This window comes from Strix aluco, chromosome 2 (genome assembly GCF_031877795.1).
Source record: "Strix aluco isolate bStrAlu1 chromosome 2, bStrAlu1.hap1, whole genome shotgun sequence".
In the NCBI taxonomy this organism is placed as follows: Eukaryota; Metazoa; Chordata; class Aves; order Strigiformes; family Strigidae; genus Strix; species Strix aluco.
Genome location: NC_133932.1, coordinates 5,645,197 through 5,665,139, shown reverse-complemented (window position 1 = coordinate 5,665,139; position 19,943 = coordinate 5,645,197). Strand labels below are relative to the sequence as shown.

At 54.6% G+C, this 19,943-nt stretch overlaps 1 protein-coding gene across 2 annotated transcripts; it reads left to right on the top strand.

The window, feature by feature from the left end:
- The first annotated feature begins 1,497 nt into the window (after window positions 1–1,497).
- Window positions 1,498–18,082, top strand: GPR156 (G protein-coupled receptor 156). Of its 2 annotated transcripts, XM_074816795.1 has the most exons (11): window positions 1,498–1,656; window positions 2,746–2,900; window positions 3,015–3,160; window positions 5,843–5,979; window positions 8,293–8,428; window positions 9,299–9,409; window positions 10,400–10,525; window positions 10,985–11,080; window positions 13,900–14,136; window positions 15,986–16,144; window positions 16,737–18,082. In XM_074816795.1, exons 3-11 carry the CDS (start codon window positions 3,056–3,058, stop codon window positions 17,916–17,918), a joined length of 2,289 nt encoding a protein of 762 aa, XP_074672896.1. In that variant the 5' UTR covers window positions 1,498–1,656; window positions 2,746–2,900; window positions 3,015–3,055; the 3' UTR covers window positions 17,919–18,082. The 2 variants fall into 2 exon arrangements, with proteins under 2 accessions (XP_074672896.1, XP_074672897.1); XM_074816796.1 differs by lacking the exon at window positions 15,986–16,144.
- The last annotated feature ends 1,861 nt before the right edge of the window (window positions 18,083–19,943 follow it).

Genomic DNA, 19,943 nt, shown 5'->3' with positions numbered 1-19,943 from the left:
CTTACCCATGTTGCTGTCTGTCCCCCCAGCCATTGCCCAGCCTCACCCTGAAGGGCAGCGACGCCCCTCAGCACCAGTCCCCCTCGGATGCTCTCCAGGCCATGGAGCAGCTTTCCTGCCAGCTCTCATGAGAGGCAGGAACCGGGCTGGAAATGCCTGTTGCCTTCCGGCGACAACCACACTAGTGCTTGCTTTGTTGCATACTAATAAGAGCTAATTGGCCTCGGCTTGCTATCAACGTTGTGCAGGATCTGTTTACGGAATAGTGGGGTGGGGGCTGGGGAGACCCCAAGGGGCTCCTGCCCTCCGCGGAGGGGTGACTTCCCAGAGAGATGGAGGCTGAACTTGTGGAAACATCTCCATTTGTGAGCCATGGGAGAGCCGTGCCTGCTGGCCTCGGGCCAGCCTTGGTAATGGTCCACCTGGGAGGTGGGCACCCCCTCTGACATGGCAGGAGGTTACACGGTGTTATAGGGGTTATAGGGAGACCCCTTGTCCTTAAACACACCTGGGGGCATGGGGAGGAATCGAGCCCTTTGGGAGGTTACTGTGTTCAGTTTTGGGCCCCTCACTACAAAAAGGACATTGAATGACTCGAGCGTGTCCAGAGAAGGGCAACGGAGCTGGTGCAGGGTCTGGAGCACAGGTCTGATGGGGAACGGCTGAGGGAACTGGGGGGGTTTAGTCTGGAGAAGAGGAGGCTGAGGGGAGACCTCATGGCCCTCTACAACTCCCTGAAAGGAGGGTGCAGAGAGGGGGGATGAGTCTCTTGAACCAAGGAACAAGCGATAGGACAAGAGGGAATGGCCTCAAATTGCACCAGGGAAGGTTTAGACTAGATATTAGGAAGTATTTCTTTACACAACGGGTAGTCAGGCGTTGGAATGGGCTGCCCAGGGCAGGGGTGGAGTCCCCATCCCTGGAGGGGTTCAAGAGGTGGGTTGACATAGCACTTAGGGATCTGGTGTAGTTGGGAACTGTCAGTGCTAGGTTAACAGTTGGACTAGATGATCTTCAAGGTGCTTTCCAACCTAGATGATTCTGTGATTCTGTGAGGTTGGGCAGCGCTCACCTGCAGGTCTTCCTGGCATCAAAAGTTCAGTGCCCCTCTCCTACCCCCCTCACTAGATGCCACGCACAGCCCCTCCCCGCGCTGTCTCATTTACCAGTGTTACCCCTGAGCTGCTCACCTGGAGCCTGTCTCCTCCTCTCCGCTGCCCTTCTACTTTTGTTGCAACACTTGCCATTCGCTGCAGCAGCTGGATATGTCTTGCAGCTGTACCCCTTGTCTGATCCGTCAGCCTGAGTGATGAAAGGCATGAAAACCTCCAGAGAGCAGTCCTGCCATGGGGGAAACGCCACCAGCGTTTGGTACGGGCTAGAGAGAGAGGGACACTTGAAGGAGCTGGCTTGCACCAGCACTCTTGAAAAAAACCTCTATCATGCGTGTAAAATCGTAAGTCTGGCTAATGTGTGATATTGTGTTTGTAGGACGCGGCGAGCTGATCTCACGCTGGGGGCAGTCCTGGCGCAGGCAGGCCGGCGGCTGGACCCATGGTACGTCGGGGCTTCTGCCAGCGGGAGAGTTCCGGTTGTTGCCTCAGAGGTGGCTCTGCTAATTTTGGACAAGTGACCTGCTGACCCTGACGTTTTCAGGTTGGGACTCATAAGCAATTTCTCTAAAGCTGAAAATCAGTTTACACGAGCTGAGAAAGATGCCCATAACTTTTCTAGCATTTGAATCCGGATTATCCCCCATGAAGAACAGCAAGTTTCAGACCAGATCCTAGTGACCACACTTCATTTTAATTTACTTTCTTTGCTCGTGTAATGACAGGAGTTTTTCCAAAGAAAGGACTCATGAGGAGAGGGGATCGAAGCATTGGGAGTAGCGGCAGGGAAGGATGGAGCAGAGGCCAGGTGCAGGGTGTGAGCACAGGGGATGCTCAGCTGGGGAGCAGCCCCAAGGAGCACGATATGGATAATTTTTTTCCTCCCACCTGTTGTTAGGAGCAAATAGGGAGTGAGCTATTGCGCTTCCTCCCCAACTGCGAACGACGGGAGACTTGCTTATGGTCGTGCGCTGGGAGCTAATTAAAACCAGTGACAATGGTAATTGAGTAAAGATGCTTGAGGATAAGTATGACCTCATGTCTAAAATGGTAATGAGGCCTATTAAAATCCCCACCAAAAAGAGAAATGAAAAGAGAGAACAGAGGCAAAGGTGGTGCGAGGGGAGCGGGAGCAGGCGGGGACAATACCTGGCAGCCAGAGCGCCGGGAGGGATGGGGAGCACGGAGGTGCCAGGCTTTTAAATCTCCTTAATAAACAGCCCGCTCCTCAGCTAGCCAGGCTGCTGCTTGGGCCGAGTCAGCCAAAACACTTTGGTACGTGTTTAATTCAAGCGTCTTCCTTCCCTGCTCACCCAGGCCTTGGTGTTGGTCCCATTAAGCGATGGCAACACTTGTTGCTGTTTGTTGTTGTCTTCACTTGCTGGTTCTTTGCTGGAAGAAGAGAATGTGCCAGGAAACCATCAGTGGCTGTTGGCATGGGAAGGGGACCTGCAAAGATACGCCCTGAAATTGCACCAGTGCAGGAAAATACGTTGGCAGAGGAAAACTGTGGCGAACTCGGGGTGCTGGGGTGCAACGCTCCAGCTCGTGCTGGCACGGCACGTGGTTTCAGCTCCACAACGGGGGTGCAGGGACCAGGGGCCACCGTGACCTGTCGTGTGTTGGTTTGCAGGGTGGCGTAGCAGGGCTCGGGATGCCACTGTGCTCCACAGGGACCCGCAGCCTGCACTGACTCACCTCGCTGCAGAGGACACCCCGAGGGACGCCGGGAGGTGGGTGCTCCCCTTCCCGGCTCTGGATGTGTGCTGCATCAGTTTATCAGTTTGGGTAAGCTCAGCCGTGGGCTGACAGGCCCCTTCCCTGCACCCTGCTGACGGGGCGAGATACGGTGTACGCCAAAGGCTCCTTCTCGCTGGAGAAACCCAACCCTCATCCTTCTAGCAGGGGCGAAAATACGGCTGGATGACGGCTGAGGATGTGCTATGGAGCCGGGATTCAACTGCTCTGAGCTCTGCGATGGCAGCTCCAGTTTTGGCAGCCAGGAGCAGCAGCAGCGGGCGCTGCAGGAGCTCTGCACTGTCACAGTGGTACGTACAGAGGCGGGGAAGCGCTCTGGGGCGTGAGGTTTGCTCCGCAGAAGTGGATTTGGGTGGAGGGATGGAGAGGGGGCACAGGGGCACAGCCATCAAGCAATCCCAGTCCAGCCGGAGGCTGCACGCTGTCACCTCCTGGGATGGCCTCCAAGACAAGCCCTGCCTCGATGACACCCAAGTACTTAGGCAGAAGGTGAGGAAGCAGCCACGACAGCCCAGTCGTGTCAGGCGGCCCTCCTGTGTGTCAGCCAGCATGACAACCACTTAGGAGTGGCCTGGGATGGCCTCCTCTGCTCTTGACCTTTCTCATCCCCTGGATCTTCAAAGTGCTTTTCAAATATGAATAGAGCAGGATTTAATTAAAAGTCATAATCTATAATAAATGATACCTCTCCCCCCCCGACTAAGGCAGTAAAAGTGACACTGGGGTGCACTTCGTTGCAGTTGGCTTCACTTGAGGCTGCTGTGTGGACTAGTAAGGCTTGATCTGCTCAGCTCTCTACCACAGCCTGCATGACCACGGGCCTTTAATTAGAAGACTTGGCTCCTCTAGCTCTGGCAGCTGCCTTACAATTAATATTCCCCCTGCTAGGGCCGAGATTGACTCTGCTCAGTGGCAGATGAAGCGCTCCATCAACTCCAAGTAGCATCAACATCCAGGGAAACAGCAGTCAGGGTGGGGGGATATGTGTTGGGAAAGGGAAGGTGGAGACCACAGGGGTGTTTCTGGGCCCTAGGTAGTTGCTGGGAAGAGAGTGCAGTCATGCTTTCAGAAGCGGCCAGAGGTGGAAAGGTGCTGCTGGTGGATGCAGCTGGGAGTGAAGTGTGGGAGCCCTGGGATGCCGAGTCAGCCCTGCTCACCTTACTGGCCAAAGCCAGGTGTTACCCTCAGGCTCAGCCAGGCAGGACACAGAAATGGTATGGTGTTACAGGCTTGTACTGGCCCCGAGCAGCCCTGTCAGCCCCTCTGAGCTCCAGGCAGGTGGGAAGATGGCCCTGATTCATGCCAAAGGATGGGGGTTTTGCACAGCAAGTCTGGGTGTAAGGGGAAGGGGACTGACCTGGCTGGCCATCTCCACCATCTGGTGTGGTCTTCATTTCCCAGAGAGCCAAAAGACACCCCAGGGAATGGGGACAGGGAAGCGGAGGTGGGCAGCAGTTTGCGTGAGGGAGATGAATATCTCCCCAGGGATCCCTTCACACTGCCGCAAAGCGAAGCTGAGCTGTGCCTGCGGCTGTATCCCAGCGTAGCACAGCAGCAGCGCGGGCTCTCGGCTGGCTGGGGGTTTGCCTTAGCCAGCATCCCCGCCACCAGCGTGGCACCAGCATGTGAGCTGCCAGGAGCCCTCAGATCAGCCGCGCTCGTGTGGCAGTGACACATTTTTGTTTTCAGAATTACGTGTTGGCTTTAATTCTCCAAGCTGTGCCTTATTCTTCCTTGCCCGAGGAGATGGAGCCCAGCCGGGGAAGAGAGACACAAGGCATCAGCTCAAAACGACTGCCTTCTTCCTGCAGATTTATTTCTAGCAAGGCTGGAAGCAGAAACAGCTTAGACCTTGAAGGAAGAATTGGGAGTTTGGAGCAGTGGCAGCTGTCGGGAAAATAGTCTTCTGCCATAGAAATTGCATGCAGGTGAACTGGAAACCCTGAGAAAGGACTTAGCACCAGAGGTGTTAGTGAGGAGGTGTGTAATCCCAGCTCAGTCCCCATCCTCCTCTTACCACTTAAAGGGGACGCACCCGCAGTTAAGTAAAAGTAATGCTTTTTTTAAAAGAAAGATAAAGATGTCAGTAACACTCACACATAGTATGTGTGACGGAACCCACACAATGCACACCGTGTTAAAAATGCTGGAGTATTGTAGATCCACAGCGGAAATAGGTTTCTTGTTTCATGTAGGATCATTTTATCCATGTGTTAATAGCAGAGAATATTTTAAAATGGAGATTTAACACTCTAAGGTCGCTTGTGTGCAAGAAGAGAGGTACCTCCATCATACCCACCTTGGGAGTGTCCCTCAAAAGCCAGTTCTCAGCTGACGTCTACCTAGGACCAAGTTAGTTTCCAGCCAGCTGGGAGACGGGTGGAGCCCAGCTCAGTGTGTCACTGTATAACGCGTCTGAAAAACGCTGTCCCACTCCCTTTTCTATGTTTTCTGCACTGACTGGCAGCTCTGCTGCTGGCTCTCAGTCACGTCAGCCAGCTGGTTCGTTACCTGCTACATGTAGGGGTGAGGGTGGGAGCCAAGGATGCCCTGCCCAACTTTCTAAAGAAGCGTGCTGCCAACTGGGGTACCACCAGGTCTTTCTCCAGAGGTTTCTTTCCAGAGGAGGACAGTGGGGAACCGTCACCATTTTTTTCCCTCTCCCACGACCAGGGCTGCCTGAGGTTTATGAGTCACTTGTATGGCTTCATTATGTATTTGGCTAGTTGGCCATAAGAAGAGGGCTTCTGGACTGCCTTCTCCTCCTGTGCACTCAGCAAGTGACAGTATGTTTACACACATCTCATTAGCCCTGCCTGCAGGTCTTGGTCTGGTGCCGGGGTGTCTGCTCATGAGGAGGGGTTTGGGAGATGCAATTTCTGGCAGGGAGCCATCATGCCAGAGTAGGGACCTCCTTTGCTGGGAGTCCCAGCAATGTCCTCTTCCTCCTCACCTCTTTTTGCCTCCTGCAGACATCTTCTGACCGCAGTGGGAAGAGCTCCCCGTCCTTCTCTGCTGCTCTCCTGGGAGTTGTGTGGACGTTCCTGACTGGAGGAGTCCTGCTAGCGCTCTTCTTTCTCGTCTTCACGATTCGCTTCAGGAAAAACAGGTAAGGGCTTCCCTCTTATGCCGTGAGAGTTCCCCTGAGCTGGAGCAGCGGGATCGGGCTCCTTCAGGATCAGGCTCTAAGCTGGTGGCCAGCTAAGGGTCAGGAGGGTACAAGTCTGAAGGAGCAGCGCAGGGCAAGCAAGGGCAATGCCGGGGATATTGCAGCTTTCTCCATCAGACGTAATGTTGATCATTGGTGGAGACAGTCCTGCTTGGACTGCTCCCTTCCTCTCCAAGGCAGGGAGCTGTGGACAAGACAGGGCATAGATGCCCTCCGGTGTGGCACAAGCAGCAGTGCATGGTCTCATCCCGAAGGTGCTATTCAATAAAATAATCAACAGGAGTGAGCAGAAAGAGAGCTGGTCTCCTTCTCCACTCCACAGTCTTGAAAGCATCACTTTGAGCAGCACAGCTCCTTGAGAAAAGCCATCGTGCTCTCCATAGTGCACACATATCCTTCCTGCTGCTGGGCCCCTCGTAGTTTGAAGATACCGCTAACCGTTTTTGATCTTGGTGGTTGTCCATATTGGTAGGAGATGTGATCTCCATCGGTGAGAGAAGCTGGTGGTGAATTTCAGGCTTTCCTTGGTGCTGTTGAGTCTGCAGAAAGGATGTAAAAAGTCCTGCTCCCCTGAATGCAGCACAAATCAAGCAGAAGGCTCAGTGATTCCTCATAGCTCAAGTTGTCTCAGCCAGCGCTTGGCCTTCCTCAGCAATCCTGGATGTCTCACCTGCCTCCGTTCCACCTTCTCCTCATTGGTCCCCTCATCTCTCAACTGCTTCTTCCCCCCCGGCATACATCCCTCTCCCAAGTTTCACCTGGCAAAGCCTTTGTGCTCCATGTTTTGTACAGAGATGTGCATTTGTGTGCAGCCTGGGCTGCTGCTGTTTCAGTGCTCTGGTTGCATTAAGGAACCTAATGCTTCTCATCACCACAGTGCAGTCAGGGGGGTCCTGCTCGTCAGGGTTTGTATCGAGCCCTGTGCCTGCTGCAGTGCAGTAGCTGTGTGACCTGCATCCCGGGCTCAAGCACTCGATTTACTGAGGTGGTGCTGAGTTCGGTGGCCACCTTAATCGATTACCAAATTATTTAGGCCCCTGAAGATATTCTCGGAGCAAGCTGTAATGAAGGTGCGTTATTTATTTGTGCTGCACCAGATAAATACTGGTCTGCCTACTGAACCTGGGAGGGCAAAGGAGACCTTTTTCAGCATGCAGCTGAGACGGTGAGCTGATTATCTTTCCCCAGGGGCTGAAGCACGGCAAGCAAGGCAGGGAGGGAGAGAGCCAGGTTGAATCCCAGGCTCTGTGTCTGTGAGGCAGCAAGCCAGGATGGAGCTCAAGGCTAGAGAAATGCAATGACTTAGCAGCAGATCAAAGGGATGGAGCTACGCAGGGGGATGGCAGGAGCTACAGCTTTTGCTTGATGGGCTTGCTGGAGAAGGGTGACAGGTCGGGAGAGATCGGTGGGTCGATTCTCCCCTCCCTGAATACAGTTACAGGATTATGAGTGATGGGATGAAATTACAGAGGGGAAGCTGTAACCTGAACGTTGCTGGCAGCTTCCTGAAGTTGAGACTGTGCTGGGGTGGAGGTATCTCCTCAAAGGAAGGAGCAATAGAAAGGGCCTGTTCCTGGCAGCATTTGTAGCTGCTGTACCCAAAGCTTACTGCTGGGGACAGTCACCCCCGGCTGCATCGGTGAGGTTTTCCACTTCTGCCCCTTTACAGCAGAGGACAGTGGAGGAAGATGTTGCCCTTGAACCCGGGGGGCTGAGCTGTGCTGTGCTGTGTGACCGTGGGGTATTGCCTCTCCCGGCTCCGTGCCGCTGCGGGGATGTGCGGCTGCACAGCTTTGTGTGCCTGGCATGGGCACTGGTGGCGGGGAGACCCAGCTGTGCTGAACCTGCCTGCTTTGCTGCTCAAAGGCCACGGCTTCCCACAGTTTCGTCTATAAAGGTGCTGGCTCAGGGATGCTTTTCTGTGCCGCAGATCCACGCAAGGAGTAGAGGTGCCATGGGACAAACCTGGTACCCGTCCGTTTTGGGGAGGAGGGATCTTGCTGTCTCACAGGAGCATCAGGGTAGGGCAAAACGAATACTTTAAGGGTAATGAAGCACTCCAGCAATACAGGGCATGGACCATGGAGCAATGGCTGAGCTTTTGGAGGAGCTGTGAGCAGCAGGGGCTTGGGGGGGGACAGTGTGTCAGCATCCCCGTGGCCACCATCATCCCTGTAAGGGGACCTTGCCCCTGTGCTGCCAGGCCATGACATTCAGTAACTGTCACCGCCTTCCCTGCTTTGTTTCCTGGAGGATCGTGAAGATGTCCAGCCCCAATCTGAACATTGTGACCCTGCTGGGCAGTGGCTTGACTTACACTAGTGCTTACCTCTTTGGGATTCAGGAGCAGAGCCTGCCGTCCGGAGACTCAGTGGAAAAGCTTATTCAGGTGAGCGGGGGGTTTGCTGGGACAGCTGCCTTCACTGAATCACAGAATCAACTAGGTTGGAAAAGACCGCGAAGATCATCTAGTCCAACCATTATCCTAACACTGACTGTTTGCACACACGTGCACGTAGGTGCGTGGTTGTACGTACTCTCCCTTAGCTGCAGCCTGTCACCACCTCACTGCTGGGCGCGTTCAGCTGGGCTGTGGTTTCCACATACACGAAATGCAACTGGGTGCTTTCCCTCTGAGCGGCCTTTGCTGTTTGTGCAAACCACAGCCTCACCGGCGGGACACAAGGCAGGTCTCTTGGGCTTGTAAAAATGCAACAGGGAGAGGGGAGCCTGCAGGGAGATGGGATCCTGTGCACGGCCCCTGCCCAATGTGCTGTGAGGTTGCAGGCAAATCTTCTGGCTGCAAAGCAGATCTTCATCAAAACACTGATCTGTGTGGTGAACCCCTGTGTCCTGGCCAGGCTGGGGACTGGTGGGAGAGTGGGAGAGAGCACACCCTGCCATCCTGCTCGGCCGCCAGGCTGAGGATAATTAACGGAGGTGCCAGTGAGTGATTTATTGGTGCTGGGATCCTCCGTGCCCCAGCTGCTCGCAAGCTGCTTGTCTCTCCCTGCCTGCTCCTCCGATGAGAGCCTCCCACGGTAGGGGGGGAAAGGCAGGCAGCAGGCATGCCTGCAGCGGAATACACACCTTTTCATTTATTTTACCCTGTGGTCAGTTTTCTAGTATCCAGTATGACCCTCTGGAAGACCACAGACACATCCCCACCCATCTTCCTTGCACCCTTGGGTGGGAGGGTGAGGGGTGTCCCTGCAAGCCCCACGGCTGCCCCCTCAGCCCCCCGGCTCTCCCCTGGCAGGTGCGGCTCTGCTTGCTGTGCGTGGGGACCTCCCTGGTGTTTGGCCCCATCCTGGGGAAGAGCTGGCGGCTCTACAAGGTGTTCACCCAGCGGGTGCCAGACAAGCGGGTGGTGAGTATGCAGCACTCTGGCAGCGGGGGGCAAGCTCCCCAAGGGGGACGAACACCAGCAAGTCCCAAACCGATGCAGGATAGCAGATAAAACCGGCACATGGCAGGGGTGGCTGCCACAACCACAGGTCTGGTTTCAGACATAGCTGGGCATGGGTTGCTCATTTATTCCTGCCCTGTCAGGCTGCCTGTTCCCCAATGGAGTCCCAGCCCCATCACTGAGCAAGGTCTTGTTCTCATTTTACATCAGCCACGTGCCTTCGTTACACTACATGCCAGTGTTTGCATCCAGGTCTGGGCTGATTGTTTTTGCAGGATGAAAATAAACCAGGTATCCTCAAGGGTGTCTGATGCAGGGCCATCCCCAGATGCATCTTATCTCCTCTTGAAGTGAGGGAGGGAGTGCTGGGTACTCCTCTGCAGCACTGAAGGAAGGGGATACAGCAGCTGGGAGGGAAACTGTATATATTTGTGCATGTAACAGTGCACTTACAGCTTCCAGTGGCCACTTTCCAACAGCAATAAAAGTAGGTCTCAGATGAAAGGTGAGATGAGAGGGTTTGCAGGGGAACTGGGTGCCAGCAAGGACTCCCATTGCTGAGGCACAGGGATCTGTGTTAAACTTGCAAAATGATAATCCTATCAGCTTTTTCCCTCCCACCCTTTTTGTCTCTGCTTGGGATATGGGCATAAGGGATGATATCTTGTTTTGGAAGAGCTGTTTTCTGTCAGAGCATTTACTGGCTAGCCACACTGTTGGGGAGGGATTATACCTGGCTCCAAGCTTGATTAGGTCTCCAAGAATTTAGGAGCTGGAGACAGAGGTCCTGTGGCCAACTTGGACGTAGGTGAGCTGCTGGACTGTACTCTGAGGGAAGTATTAGGATGGACATGTTCCTTGGAAGAAACAACCAGAAAGAGACTCAAGGGGATGGAGGTTACTGGTGTCCGTTTTCCCCCACAGTAACGCTTACTTCTTGCATGTTTGCAGATTATCAAAGACCTCCAGTTGCTGGCAATGGTGGCAGCGCTGGTGCTTGCAGATGCCGTGTTGCTCTTGACGTGGGTATTCTCTGATCCAGTCCAGTGCTTCCGAAGCCTCAGCGTCTCGCTGCGGGTAAAGGGATGAGGAGGGGCAGTGGAGGGTTGTGCCGTGTCCTGTCTGATCTCTGTGGACGAAGTTGGTGGATGGTCAGGCATTTGGAGGTTCTGCTTAAAAAAAATAGCAAGAAAAACAAGCCAGAAAGCCTTCTGGGCTCTCTGGCTTGGATTTATGTCTGGTCTACTACGGAGGGCCACTGAAAAATTTCCACGTCTGTGCAGGTCACCTGGGTGACACAGGTCCATGGCATCTGCAGATGCTTTAGAGAAAGCTTTAACCACCCCTGTTGGCAGCAGAGTGCCAAAACCTTCCTCGCTTTAACCCTCTGCCCTTGGCCGCACCAGCTTTGGCCTTTCCTGTTAGGAATTTACAGAGGAGACCTGCTCATAGGAGTATACCTGTGTGCCCATTGGTCTGTGCCTGCTCCCGGGCCGGCGCAGCAGCCTTCACTTCTGCCTTCCCCTTGCCTCCTAGGCGACAGAGAAAGGCATGACCTGCTCAGTGAGCCGGGTGCAGTCCTGCGCATCTCTCTATTCCGATCTTTGGCTTGTTCTCATTTTAGGGTTTAAGGTACGTAACCTCTTCATTGATTCCTGCATTGTATCTCCCCTCCTCAGAGTCTCACAGCCTAAACTGTTTAGCAGCATTCCTAGTTTCACTGCCCTCCCAAGCTACGTGCCTATTGCAGATTCCAGCTACTCCTGTTCATCTCGAAAGCCCTCTCATCTCCAGTCCTTCCCATCTTCATGTTTTCTTGCATTCCCTTGTAAAAGCCCTGCTAGCCACATTTTCCCTGCCTCACCATCCCTTTTATGTACACTCTGCACGTACTGTCTCTCTAGTTCTCTCCCTGCAACCCCCCACGCCTCATCTGTCTCCCTTCTTAAAACTTGTGTCTTATTGTTTTCTAAAGCACGCTTTTTCCATAAAGCCTCAGATGACCGTCCCACCGCAGTGATGCACTATGTGGCTCAGCCCCCGCGTCCTCTGACTCCAAATCAAGGAGGTGCTGATGACAAGTGCTTGGTGCCTACCTTTACAGGATGTGTATCAGCTTAATTATACCACTGAGGTACACTTTCACTGGTGTAGCTTTGCACGTGGCCGTTCTTATTCCAGAAGAGTTAGTTATACTGATGTAACTATGTAGGTATAATTATCGCTGTAATTATCTGTGGTCTCATGTGTCTCTGGGTTGGCAGAGGCTGGACGCATTTCAGAAAGCTGATGTTGATGAAGCTTGTGAGATCACAGCCTTTCTTTGGGAATGGCTCCTTCTCTGCATGCAGTACAGGCAGTTCCTTTGTGACTCACTGTAATATAACACTCATTGACCCAAAGTCGTAGGAAAAAGAGCAGAAAGAGACCTCATGATACAGCCAAGTCCTTCTCCCCCTGCACTTCATTTTAAAGACATTAGTCTAGCCTGTTCTTAAAAGTCCTTTGGTGCTGGGGATTGCAGGCGTTCCCTGGGCTTCCAGTGCTGTGTCTCCACCTCTGATTTTGTCCACAGTTTGTGTTAGGGTTTAGACAGGTAATGCTTTTGCCTACAGCTCCTACAAACTGCTTTTTGGAATAAAACATCCCCATTACCAGTCCTAGGTACTCTTTGTTAGTATTGTGGTTGAACCTGACCGTGATCCTATCTACCTACTGGGAGTCATGGAGTTATTTCTTTAGTGGTTTCTCTGGACTTAATCTGGATTTACACTAATGTGAGAGTAGGCTCTATCTCTGCATGTACATAGCATTTCTTATCTCCACAGCATTAATGTGCTCAGCCCTTTGTGAAGCCGCTCAGTGTATTATCCTGGTTTTACTGGCACAGAGCAATGAACAGAAATTACTTGCCAAGGACATGCATGAAATTAGGAGCAAAGTCCTCTGCTCAAGATTAAAACAAACAAACAAACAAACAAAAAACTTGGTTCTGTGCTTACTGAAAGTCTTAGTTTACTAGATGGCAGTGCTGGTGTCTGTGTCCCAGATAGACTATATGGATTTTAAATGGGACTTTGGTGCTAGTTTTTCTCTTGCTGAGGGATTAGGAGTTGGCTTGCCTTTGGACCATGTATTTGGAGGTGCCCTGGGGTGAACGTGGTTATGATCCAGTGCAGATTCTACGAAGCAGGGTCGGGCATCAGCCTAGTTCCAAACGAGGCAGGTCTCACCATTACAACCCTGCCTTGAGAATTCATGGTGCTCTGAAGTTGGGAGTCTCACCAAAGACCGTGGACATGAAGCTTTCTTGCCTGTAAGAGTGTCCCTCCAGACCCTAACCCTGGCAGTGGCCATCGCAGCCATCAAGCAGCCACAGCACAGAGGGATCCAGATGGGTCTCCAGAACATCCGCACCAGAGGTCACATCAAGAAGTGCTGCCCAAATAATGATTTAGTGTCTCTTAATAACAGGCTGACATTTGCACTTCCTGGGAACAGGAGTAACGTAGAGTCATGTTCCCTGTATTCTGGGTCCTTGCAGGAGCAAGGATTTTGTTAGATGGTATTTCCAAGTGATCCTGAAGGCAGACCATGCCATGCGCTACAGAGGCAGGCAAAAAATACTTGGTGTTTGCTGCCAGTGTGCTGTGGGGAAGGAGGGATTCAGCCTGCTGGGTAGTTTAATCCTGAGCACACTGGAAAGATGCACATGTGGAACACTTGAGGGGCAGCACGATGAGGAAGCCTGCTCTGAAACAACGGACCTGCTCCTGGGGAGCGAGGGCTGCTAGGTACAGAGTGCTTCTCTACCCCCTTTCACCGCTGCTGGAGTCAGGCAGGAAACAGAGAAGGGAAGGGAGAAAAATTGCACCCAGTAGTTTCCTGGATTTCTATTTAAAGAGGCACCAAGTACATCCTCTTCCCAGCAGTCTAAACTTCCACTTCTTCTGCCTTGCTTTTTCCTTCTGAATGTCCTTCTGAATCTCCTCCCTGCTCCTTCAGAGGTATGTGTTGCTCCTTGATGGCACCCCACCTCTGCATCCCCACAGGGACTTCCATCTCTTGTCTGTCCATCTTTGCTGCTCTTGCTCCAGGCTGCCCAGCGGGAAGTTTTTTACATCTTGCCTCTCCCAGCTGTACCCTGTGCTGTGGCGTTGCCTGCCAACCCGACCCTCAGCTCCTCGCACCCCTCTGTCGGGACCCCCAGGGCCTGCCGGTGCCTTCGCTCCTGCCCTCCCTCCCCAGCCCCACTTCCAACCTGCAGAAGCGTGCCAGGCGTTTGCTGCGGCGTCACCACCGCGTGCTGAAGGTCTGCATTATAGATCAAAGAGCATTAATTAGGATTGCGCTGAGTGTATCTGAGCTCACCGGGCTCGGTACGAGGTGGGGGTTGACACCATCAGGCTGTAATTTTCCACACTCTGGAAACCTTTTTTTTCTGCTTCCAGAGTATCCTCCTGCTGTATGGGACCTACCTGGCCGGTCTGACTGACAACGTCAGCTCCCCGCCAGTCAACCAGTCCTTGACGCTCATCGTTGGGGTCAACCTCATCTTCCTGGCTGCTGGCACTGTCTGCTTAGTTCACCGTTTCTTCCGCACTTGGCACAACTTGCTGTTTGGTTTTACCTCTGGAGGCATCTTTGTGTGTACGACCACGATCAACTGCTTCATCTTTGTCCCACAGGTATGCTGCCACCTCTGTCCCGCCACCAGGCTGGAAACGGGCACATTTTTGAAGTTTACCAACAGCAGCCATGTGGACCAAAGCACTTATTTTCCTGCTTCTTTCCCTGAATGTTTGGGCTCACTTGCATAGCTCATCCTCCAAGCCCCCGGTGGCTCTGCTTCCCCACGCCAGTCTCCCGAGTCTCCAAGGACTGCGGGCATGTTGCAGAGCTCCTCCTCAGAAACCCTCCCGCAAGAGCGTGCCACGGGTGGAAGCCACGCAGAGGGCACGTGTGGAGGCGAGGTGGCTGCTGCCCTCCTCCTCCTCCTCCACGTGGTGGTGGGATCAGTCCTTCGTGCAGTTGTCCTCTCCTCATATCCCATGGGCCCACCCCCAACTGAAGGTTTCTGCCCACAGCAGGGTTGGAGCTGGGCTCTGGCCATCCAGATGGCCTTGCCAGGCTCAGAGGCTTTGTGGCTGCTAGTGATCCTCAAGGGAGGCTGTCCTCCTCCGCACTCCTGGAGGAGGAAGCTGGGCTTTGCCACAAGTGAGGAGGAGGAGGACGCGGAGATGTTTGAAGGAAGCCTTTTGTGGCGAGGCTCGGCTCTTCTGCTTCCTGTGTCCTTCAGGAGCAGCCTGGTGTGCCTGGCCACAGCGTTAGCGGGAAAAGTGCTCCCATTGTTACAGGGAGAGGAAACAGTTGTTTACTCAGTTTAATGTTTGGAGGGATGTTTGGGCTCAAGGAAATGAGGTGAGAAAGGGAGGAAGAGGTGAAGCTGAAGAAAGAGCACATCTGTGCAAGAGAGGACTCAGGGGATCTCACCAATATGTATAAATACCGACAGGGGTGGAGTAGGGAAGGGGCAGCCAGGCTCTTCTCAGTGGTGTCCAGGGGACAATGGGCACAATCTGAAACACAGGAAATTCTATTTAAACATCAGAAAACCCTTTTTTTTTTTCCTGTGAAAGTTGCAAAGCACTGGAGCAAGTTGCTCAGATAGGTGGTGGAGTCTCCATCCTTGTGGAGATCTTCAAGACCCAGCTGGACACAGTCCTGGGCAACCTGCTCCAGCTGACCCTGCTCGAGCAGGGTGGTTGGACTAGATGATTTCCAGAGGTCCCCTCCTACCTCAGTTGATGCAGTGTAACTTCAGAATCCCAACCCACTAGATGAGCAGCCCCTGGGAGCAGAATCCAAACCTCCTCTGACAAGCACCAAGCCTGCTGGCGATGCTCTGCCAAGCGCGAGGGCTCTCGGAGCGAGGGCGGAGGAGCTGATGAGCTGTACTTGTGCTCTGCCTGTACCATTTTTCTGCTGTAGCCTGAGGGCCTTGAACATTTTATTTAACTTGGATGTTTTAATTCATCAACTTGTTTTTCCTAATGGGCTTGCTCTTCTAGTGCTCATCTGAGATCGATAAGCAGCTGAAGCTGGGCTGCGCAAGGCTTCCATGCAGACACTAGATGAGAAAACAAATATTAAGCGTTGCTGGTTTTCAGCTTGTCAGCGGTGATTCGGGGATAAGGAGGCCTGCATGACACTGTCTTTGTCTGTCACGGAGTCAGGGAAGGGGGAGAAGAGGGAGGGGGCTTTTACAGCACGCTTAGAGGTTGCAGTGCAGGCAGGCACTGACCCTCTCTGCCTTAAAAGCTGGGGCCAGGGCCAGGGTAGGGCTCAGATGGGTGGGAGGCTCCAAGTGACACTGCAGCCCCTCGCCCGGCTGTCTCTCACCACCCGTCACACCCTGCCTTTGTCTCCCCCCCTCTCCATCCCTTTGTCTCCTTCGCTCTGGAGCTGCGCCTGCCTCCCACCACGTCGGCAGGGGCTGTGCATGCCGCGCGGATAACGCCCTCTTCTACTCCCCAGCTCAAGCAGTGGAAAGCCTTTGAAGAAGAAAGCCAAACCGTCAGCCACATGGCAAAATATTTCACCAGCCCGAACAGGAGCTGCCGCTCAGTGTACAGCGAGGAGCAGCTCTACCAGCTGATAGGGGAGAAAAACTCCATGAAGCGGCTGCTCACCGAGGTACAGGGCTCTGCCGGCCCCCCTCGGCCGCACTGGCTTCTCCCCTTCCCTTTTGAGGCTTTGTGAGGTGGGAAGCCCTTCCTTACACCCCACTCTGCACTGGCACTCCCCCTCGGGCCTCTTCCCTCCTGAGGGGAAGAGCTGCTTTGTTTTGTCACATCACTCTGCACCCCAAAGTGCCAAAATTCAAGCATAATCTGGAGGATTTTAAAAAAAAACAAACCAACATGTAGGGGGAAGAGCAGGAAAGCCTGGTTCCCACAGCCCAGTTGAGCGTGGTTAATTTTAGAGGGGAGATGCTGTTTCAGGAAAGCCCCCAGCCTCCTTCTCCTTCACCTGCATTGCACCCTGGCTTGGAGAGCTGCCTGCCCCTGTGCCCCCCTTCCCTCACCCGCATCTGGGGTGGCTCTGGGGGCTCCGGGGGAGGATGACGTCGCACACGCTGCCGGTATGGCTCCTGCAGACCTGCTGCTGTGCTGCCTCTCCGTGTAGAGAGGGGCGATTTGTTTTCTGGCAGCACCTGCTTCCAAATTGGCGGTGTTTTCGTACCCCCACACACCCTGAGCTTGACAGGTGTATTTGTTTGACGCAGAAAAACGCCGTGATCGAAAGCCTGCAGGAGCAAGTGAGCAGCGCCAAGGAGAAGCTGATGAGGCTGATGTCTGCGGAGAGCGGCTGCGACCCCCGTGCGCTGCCAGCGGCTCCCTGCACCCGGAGCTCGGGGCGGTGCGGGGATGCGCCGGGGGACCGCTGCCCCCCCGATCTGGAGCGGGATGGGTGGCAGCCTCCCTGCTTGCTGGGTACACCGCCTCTTTGCAGCGATTCTCAGGACCTCCAGAAACATGTGAGCCACGAGCCTGTTTGCTCTCCGGTGCTGCTTTTTGACACAGGGGACAGTATCGAACGTGGCTTGAAAGATGTCCAGGAGTGCGGAACACCTGCGGGGTGGGGGCAACCTCCGGAGCAGCTGCCGGGCCAGGATGTCTCAGCTGGCGTGGTCTGGGAGTCGTCCCCCAAAGTCAGCTACGTGAGCAGCGAGAAGCTGCGGGAAATCTTGCAAGAGCTGAGCCGGGATGGCAAAACCTACAGCCCAGCCTTATCTGGGGAACCCCCGCGTAGGAGCCAGGGTCCCCCAGGCGAGCAGGGAGGAACGTGGGGGGCCCAGGAGGGCTACCAGGGCATCCGCATGCCCTTCAGCCCCTACCTGGCGAGGCGGCGGCGGAGGATCCCGCTGCCCTCTGTGTCCACCCGCTTCCTCGGACACGTGTCCCCTCGTGCCAGCTGCAGGGTGAAGGAGGCAGGTGGCTGGGGCCGTGGGGAGTCGGCACGTGTCTCCCTAGGGAGGGAAGGGGAGATGGCTGGCGGAGGGCTCCTTCACCCGCCAGCACCGTCCCCTCCAGCAGTCCGTGGGGAGGTCTGCCTCCAGCCAGAGGGATGGGCAGGATGGCCGGAGTCCCAGGGTGCTTCGCCGTGCATCCCGCGGGAGCAGCGGCGGCGGGGTGGCGCGAGGGGACCTGCCGAGCCCTCCCTGCGCTCACTGTACTATTACCCGGACTCCGACTCTAGCAGCAGCAGCAGCTCTGAGGAGATGTTTCACGGTTGCCACCGGCCCTGCTGCGAGGTCTGCTTCCAGAGCCCTCACGGCTCCCTGGGCAGCAGCAGCACGGACACGGACACAGAGCCCAGCGGCTGCGCGGGTCACCGGACAGAGCACCATGGTGGGCCCCAGCCCGTGGTGAATTTTAAAGAAGATCTGAAACCCACCTTTGTGTGACTGGGAGCACCCCTGCCCCAAAGGCATGTGCCCCACCCGCTGCGAAACACTGCGTGTTTTCGGCAATGCTAAAGCCACGCGTCCCTCTGGGGGATGCATCTTCCTCCGGCATCTGGGGTTCAGGAATAAACCTTGCCCTGCTTTGGGCTGCTGTTTCAGCCCCAGCCTGGTCAGCAGTGACTGTGTTTGGCTGAGAGGTGGTTGGTAGCACTCAGGGAGGGTGGCGGTGGTTTTGTCCCAGCTGTTCCAGGCAGCTGCCTGTACCCTGTGGATACCACGTCTGTCCGTCCCGGTGTCGGCAGCGGAAGGACTGGAGCTGAGTGGCCTGTGAGAGCCCAAACTTCATCACCTCAGGGAGGTTCCCCTGTGAACGCTGGGTCATTCACACTGGTGAGCAGCACCGCGTTTCAGAAACACGCGTGCCTTCTTGCACGCAGCAGACAGACAGACAGACAGGATCCCTCCCCCAGGGCTGCCAATGCCAAGGCCTGCACCAGCACCCAGCTGGAGACTGGAGACAGCTGGACTCAAGGAGCTCCCACTCACCTGGGGTACTGCTCCCTGGCAAAGCAAGGACCTTGGAGTGGGGTGCAGGCAGGAGACTTTTGGGGGTGGGTTTTTTGGTAGCGTCTGAGTGAGAAAATGGAGTCTGAAGGTGCCATCCCTAGAAGTGTCTTTGCAGTTTGTGTAGTTCAGTTGCGTGGTCGTAGGTGAGGCTCAGGTCAGAGCTGAAGGGAAAGACAAGCCAGCAATTGTAAAAGAGGACCTGAAAAGGTTTTTCTGGGTTTTTTTACCCCCCTTGTTTTTCTGGGGCTTGTGCCCTCCTTTATGCTTTTGTATGGATGATGTAGTCTGGAATGAGGTTTGCTTAAATTAATACAGTCTGGTTAATTTTTATCTTAGAAATATCAAGAACAGTAAATCCAAGGTGTCTGTTTTTGTTGGGATGTTTGTGAAGGCATTTCAGTGTATCATTGCCTCCACAGGAGAAGTTTGGGATGCTGAAACCTGATGCCCAGGACATAAAAAAAAACCTTCTGGAGAAAGGCTTTATTAAAAGGACGGGTGACAGGAATCACAAACCTGGTTTTGAACCTCTCTGTTATCCTTTATGATGGTGAAATCCCTCACTGCTGTGTCCTAACAATATCCCCATAGCCCCTCTTCATTCCTAAAATGAAAACACCCCAGAGGGTGATCCCAGTTTTCTTTTTGCCACCTTTAACGAACAGAAACCAGTTTCTTTCATTTTTTTTGTTTTTCTTTCAGAGCTGCCTGAGCACTTACGGCTCAGAGCTGCCTGTTAGGTTCTGGCCTGTGTGAAAATGCATTGACTGAGTGTCTTCTAGCACTGTGGGGGCAAATCTGCAACGGGGGAGGGAGACAGAGAAGCTCAGACAGCGTGTGAGTGTGGAAGGTCTTCTCCAGTCCCAGCAGAGGGGAAGGGATCTTGCTGGCAGGGAGGGATGCTGAACAAGCCAGAGGTGGGTAGGAGCAGGGGTGGGGGGGTTAGAAGGGCATGCCACTGCGTGCCACTCTACACACCGCTTTCCTGGGCACCCCCAAAAAGCAGTTTTTATCATCTGAATCCACCCTGTGCCAACTGAAGCCGCAGGGAGCTGATGTGGAGCCAGCAAGCGCTGTACGGCCTGGCCCCAGGGGAGCAGGAGCACCCTGCAAGCATACAGCGGCTGGTTATTTTATTTACAACCATCATTTATTCAACGGGCCAGCGCATGTCCAGCTCTGCGGCGTGCAGAGCCGGGATGCTGGCAGGGAGAGCCCCGGGCTGGGCAGCCCCGGGGAGGCGGGGGAGGGGGGGGCTCTGGCTGCCCTCTCCCGGGGCCAGGCCGGGGGAGCCCCCCCAGGGGAGGTCCTGCCGGTGGGGCTCGGGTGGCTCTTTTCCCCATGGCCTCCTGGTCCCGGGGCTGGGAAAGAGCCGCCTGCAGTTTTGCAGCGCCTGCAGCAGGGGCTGCTGCTGCCACGTCGGGTGCGCTGGCAAACCTGAAGTGCCCCACGCAGCGC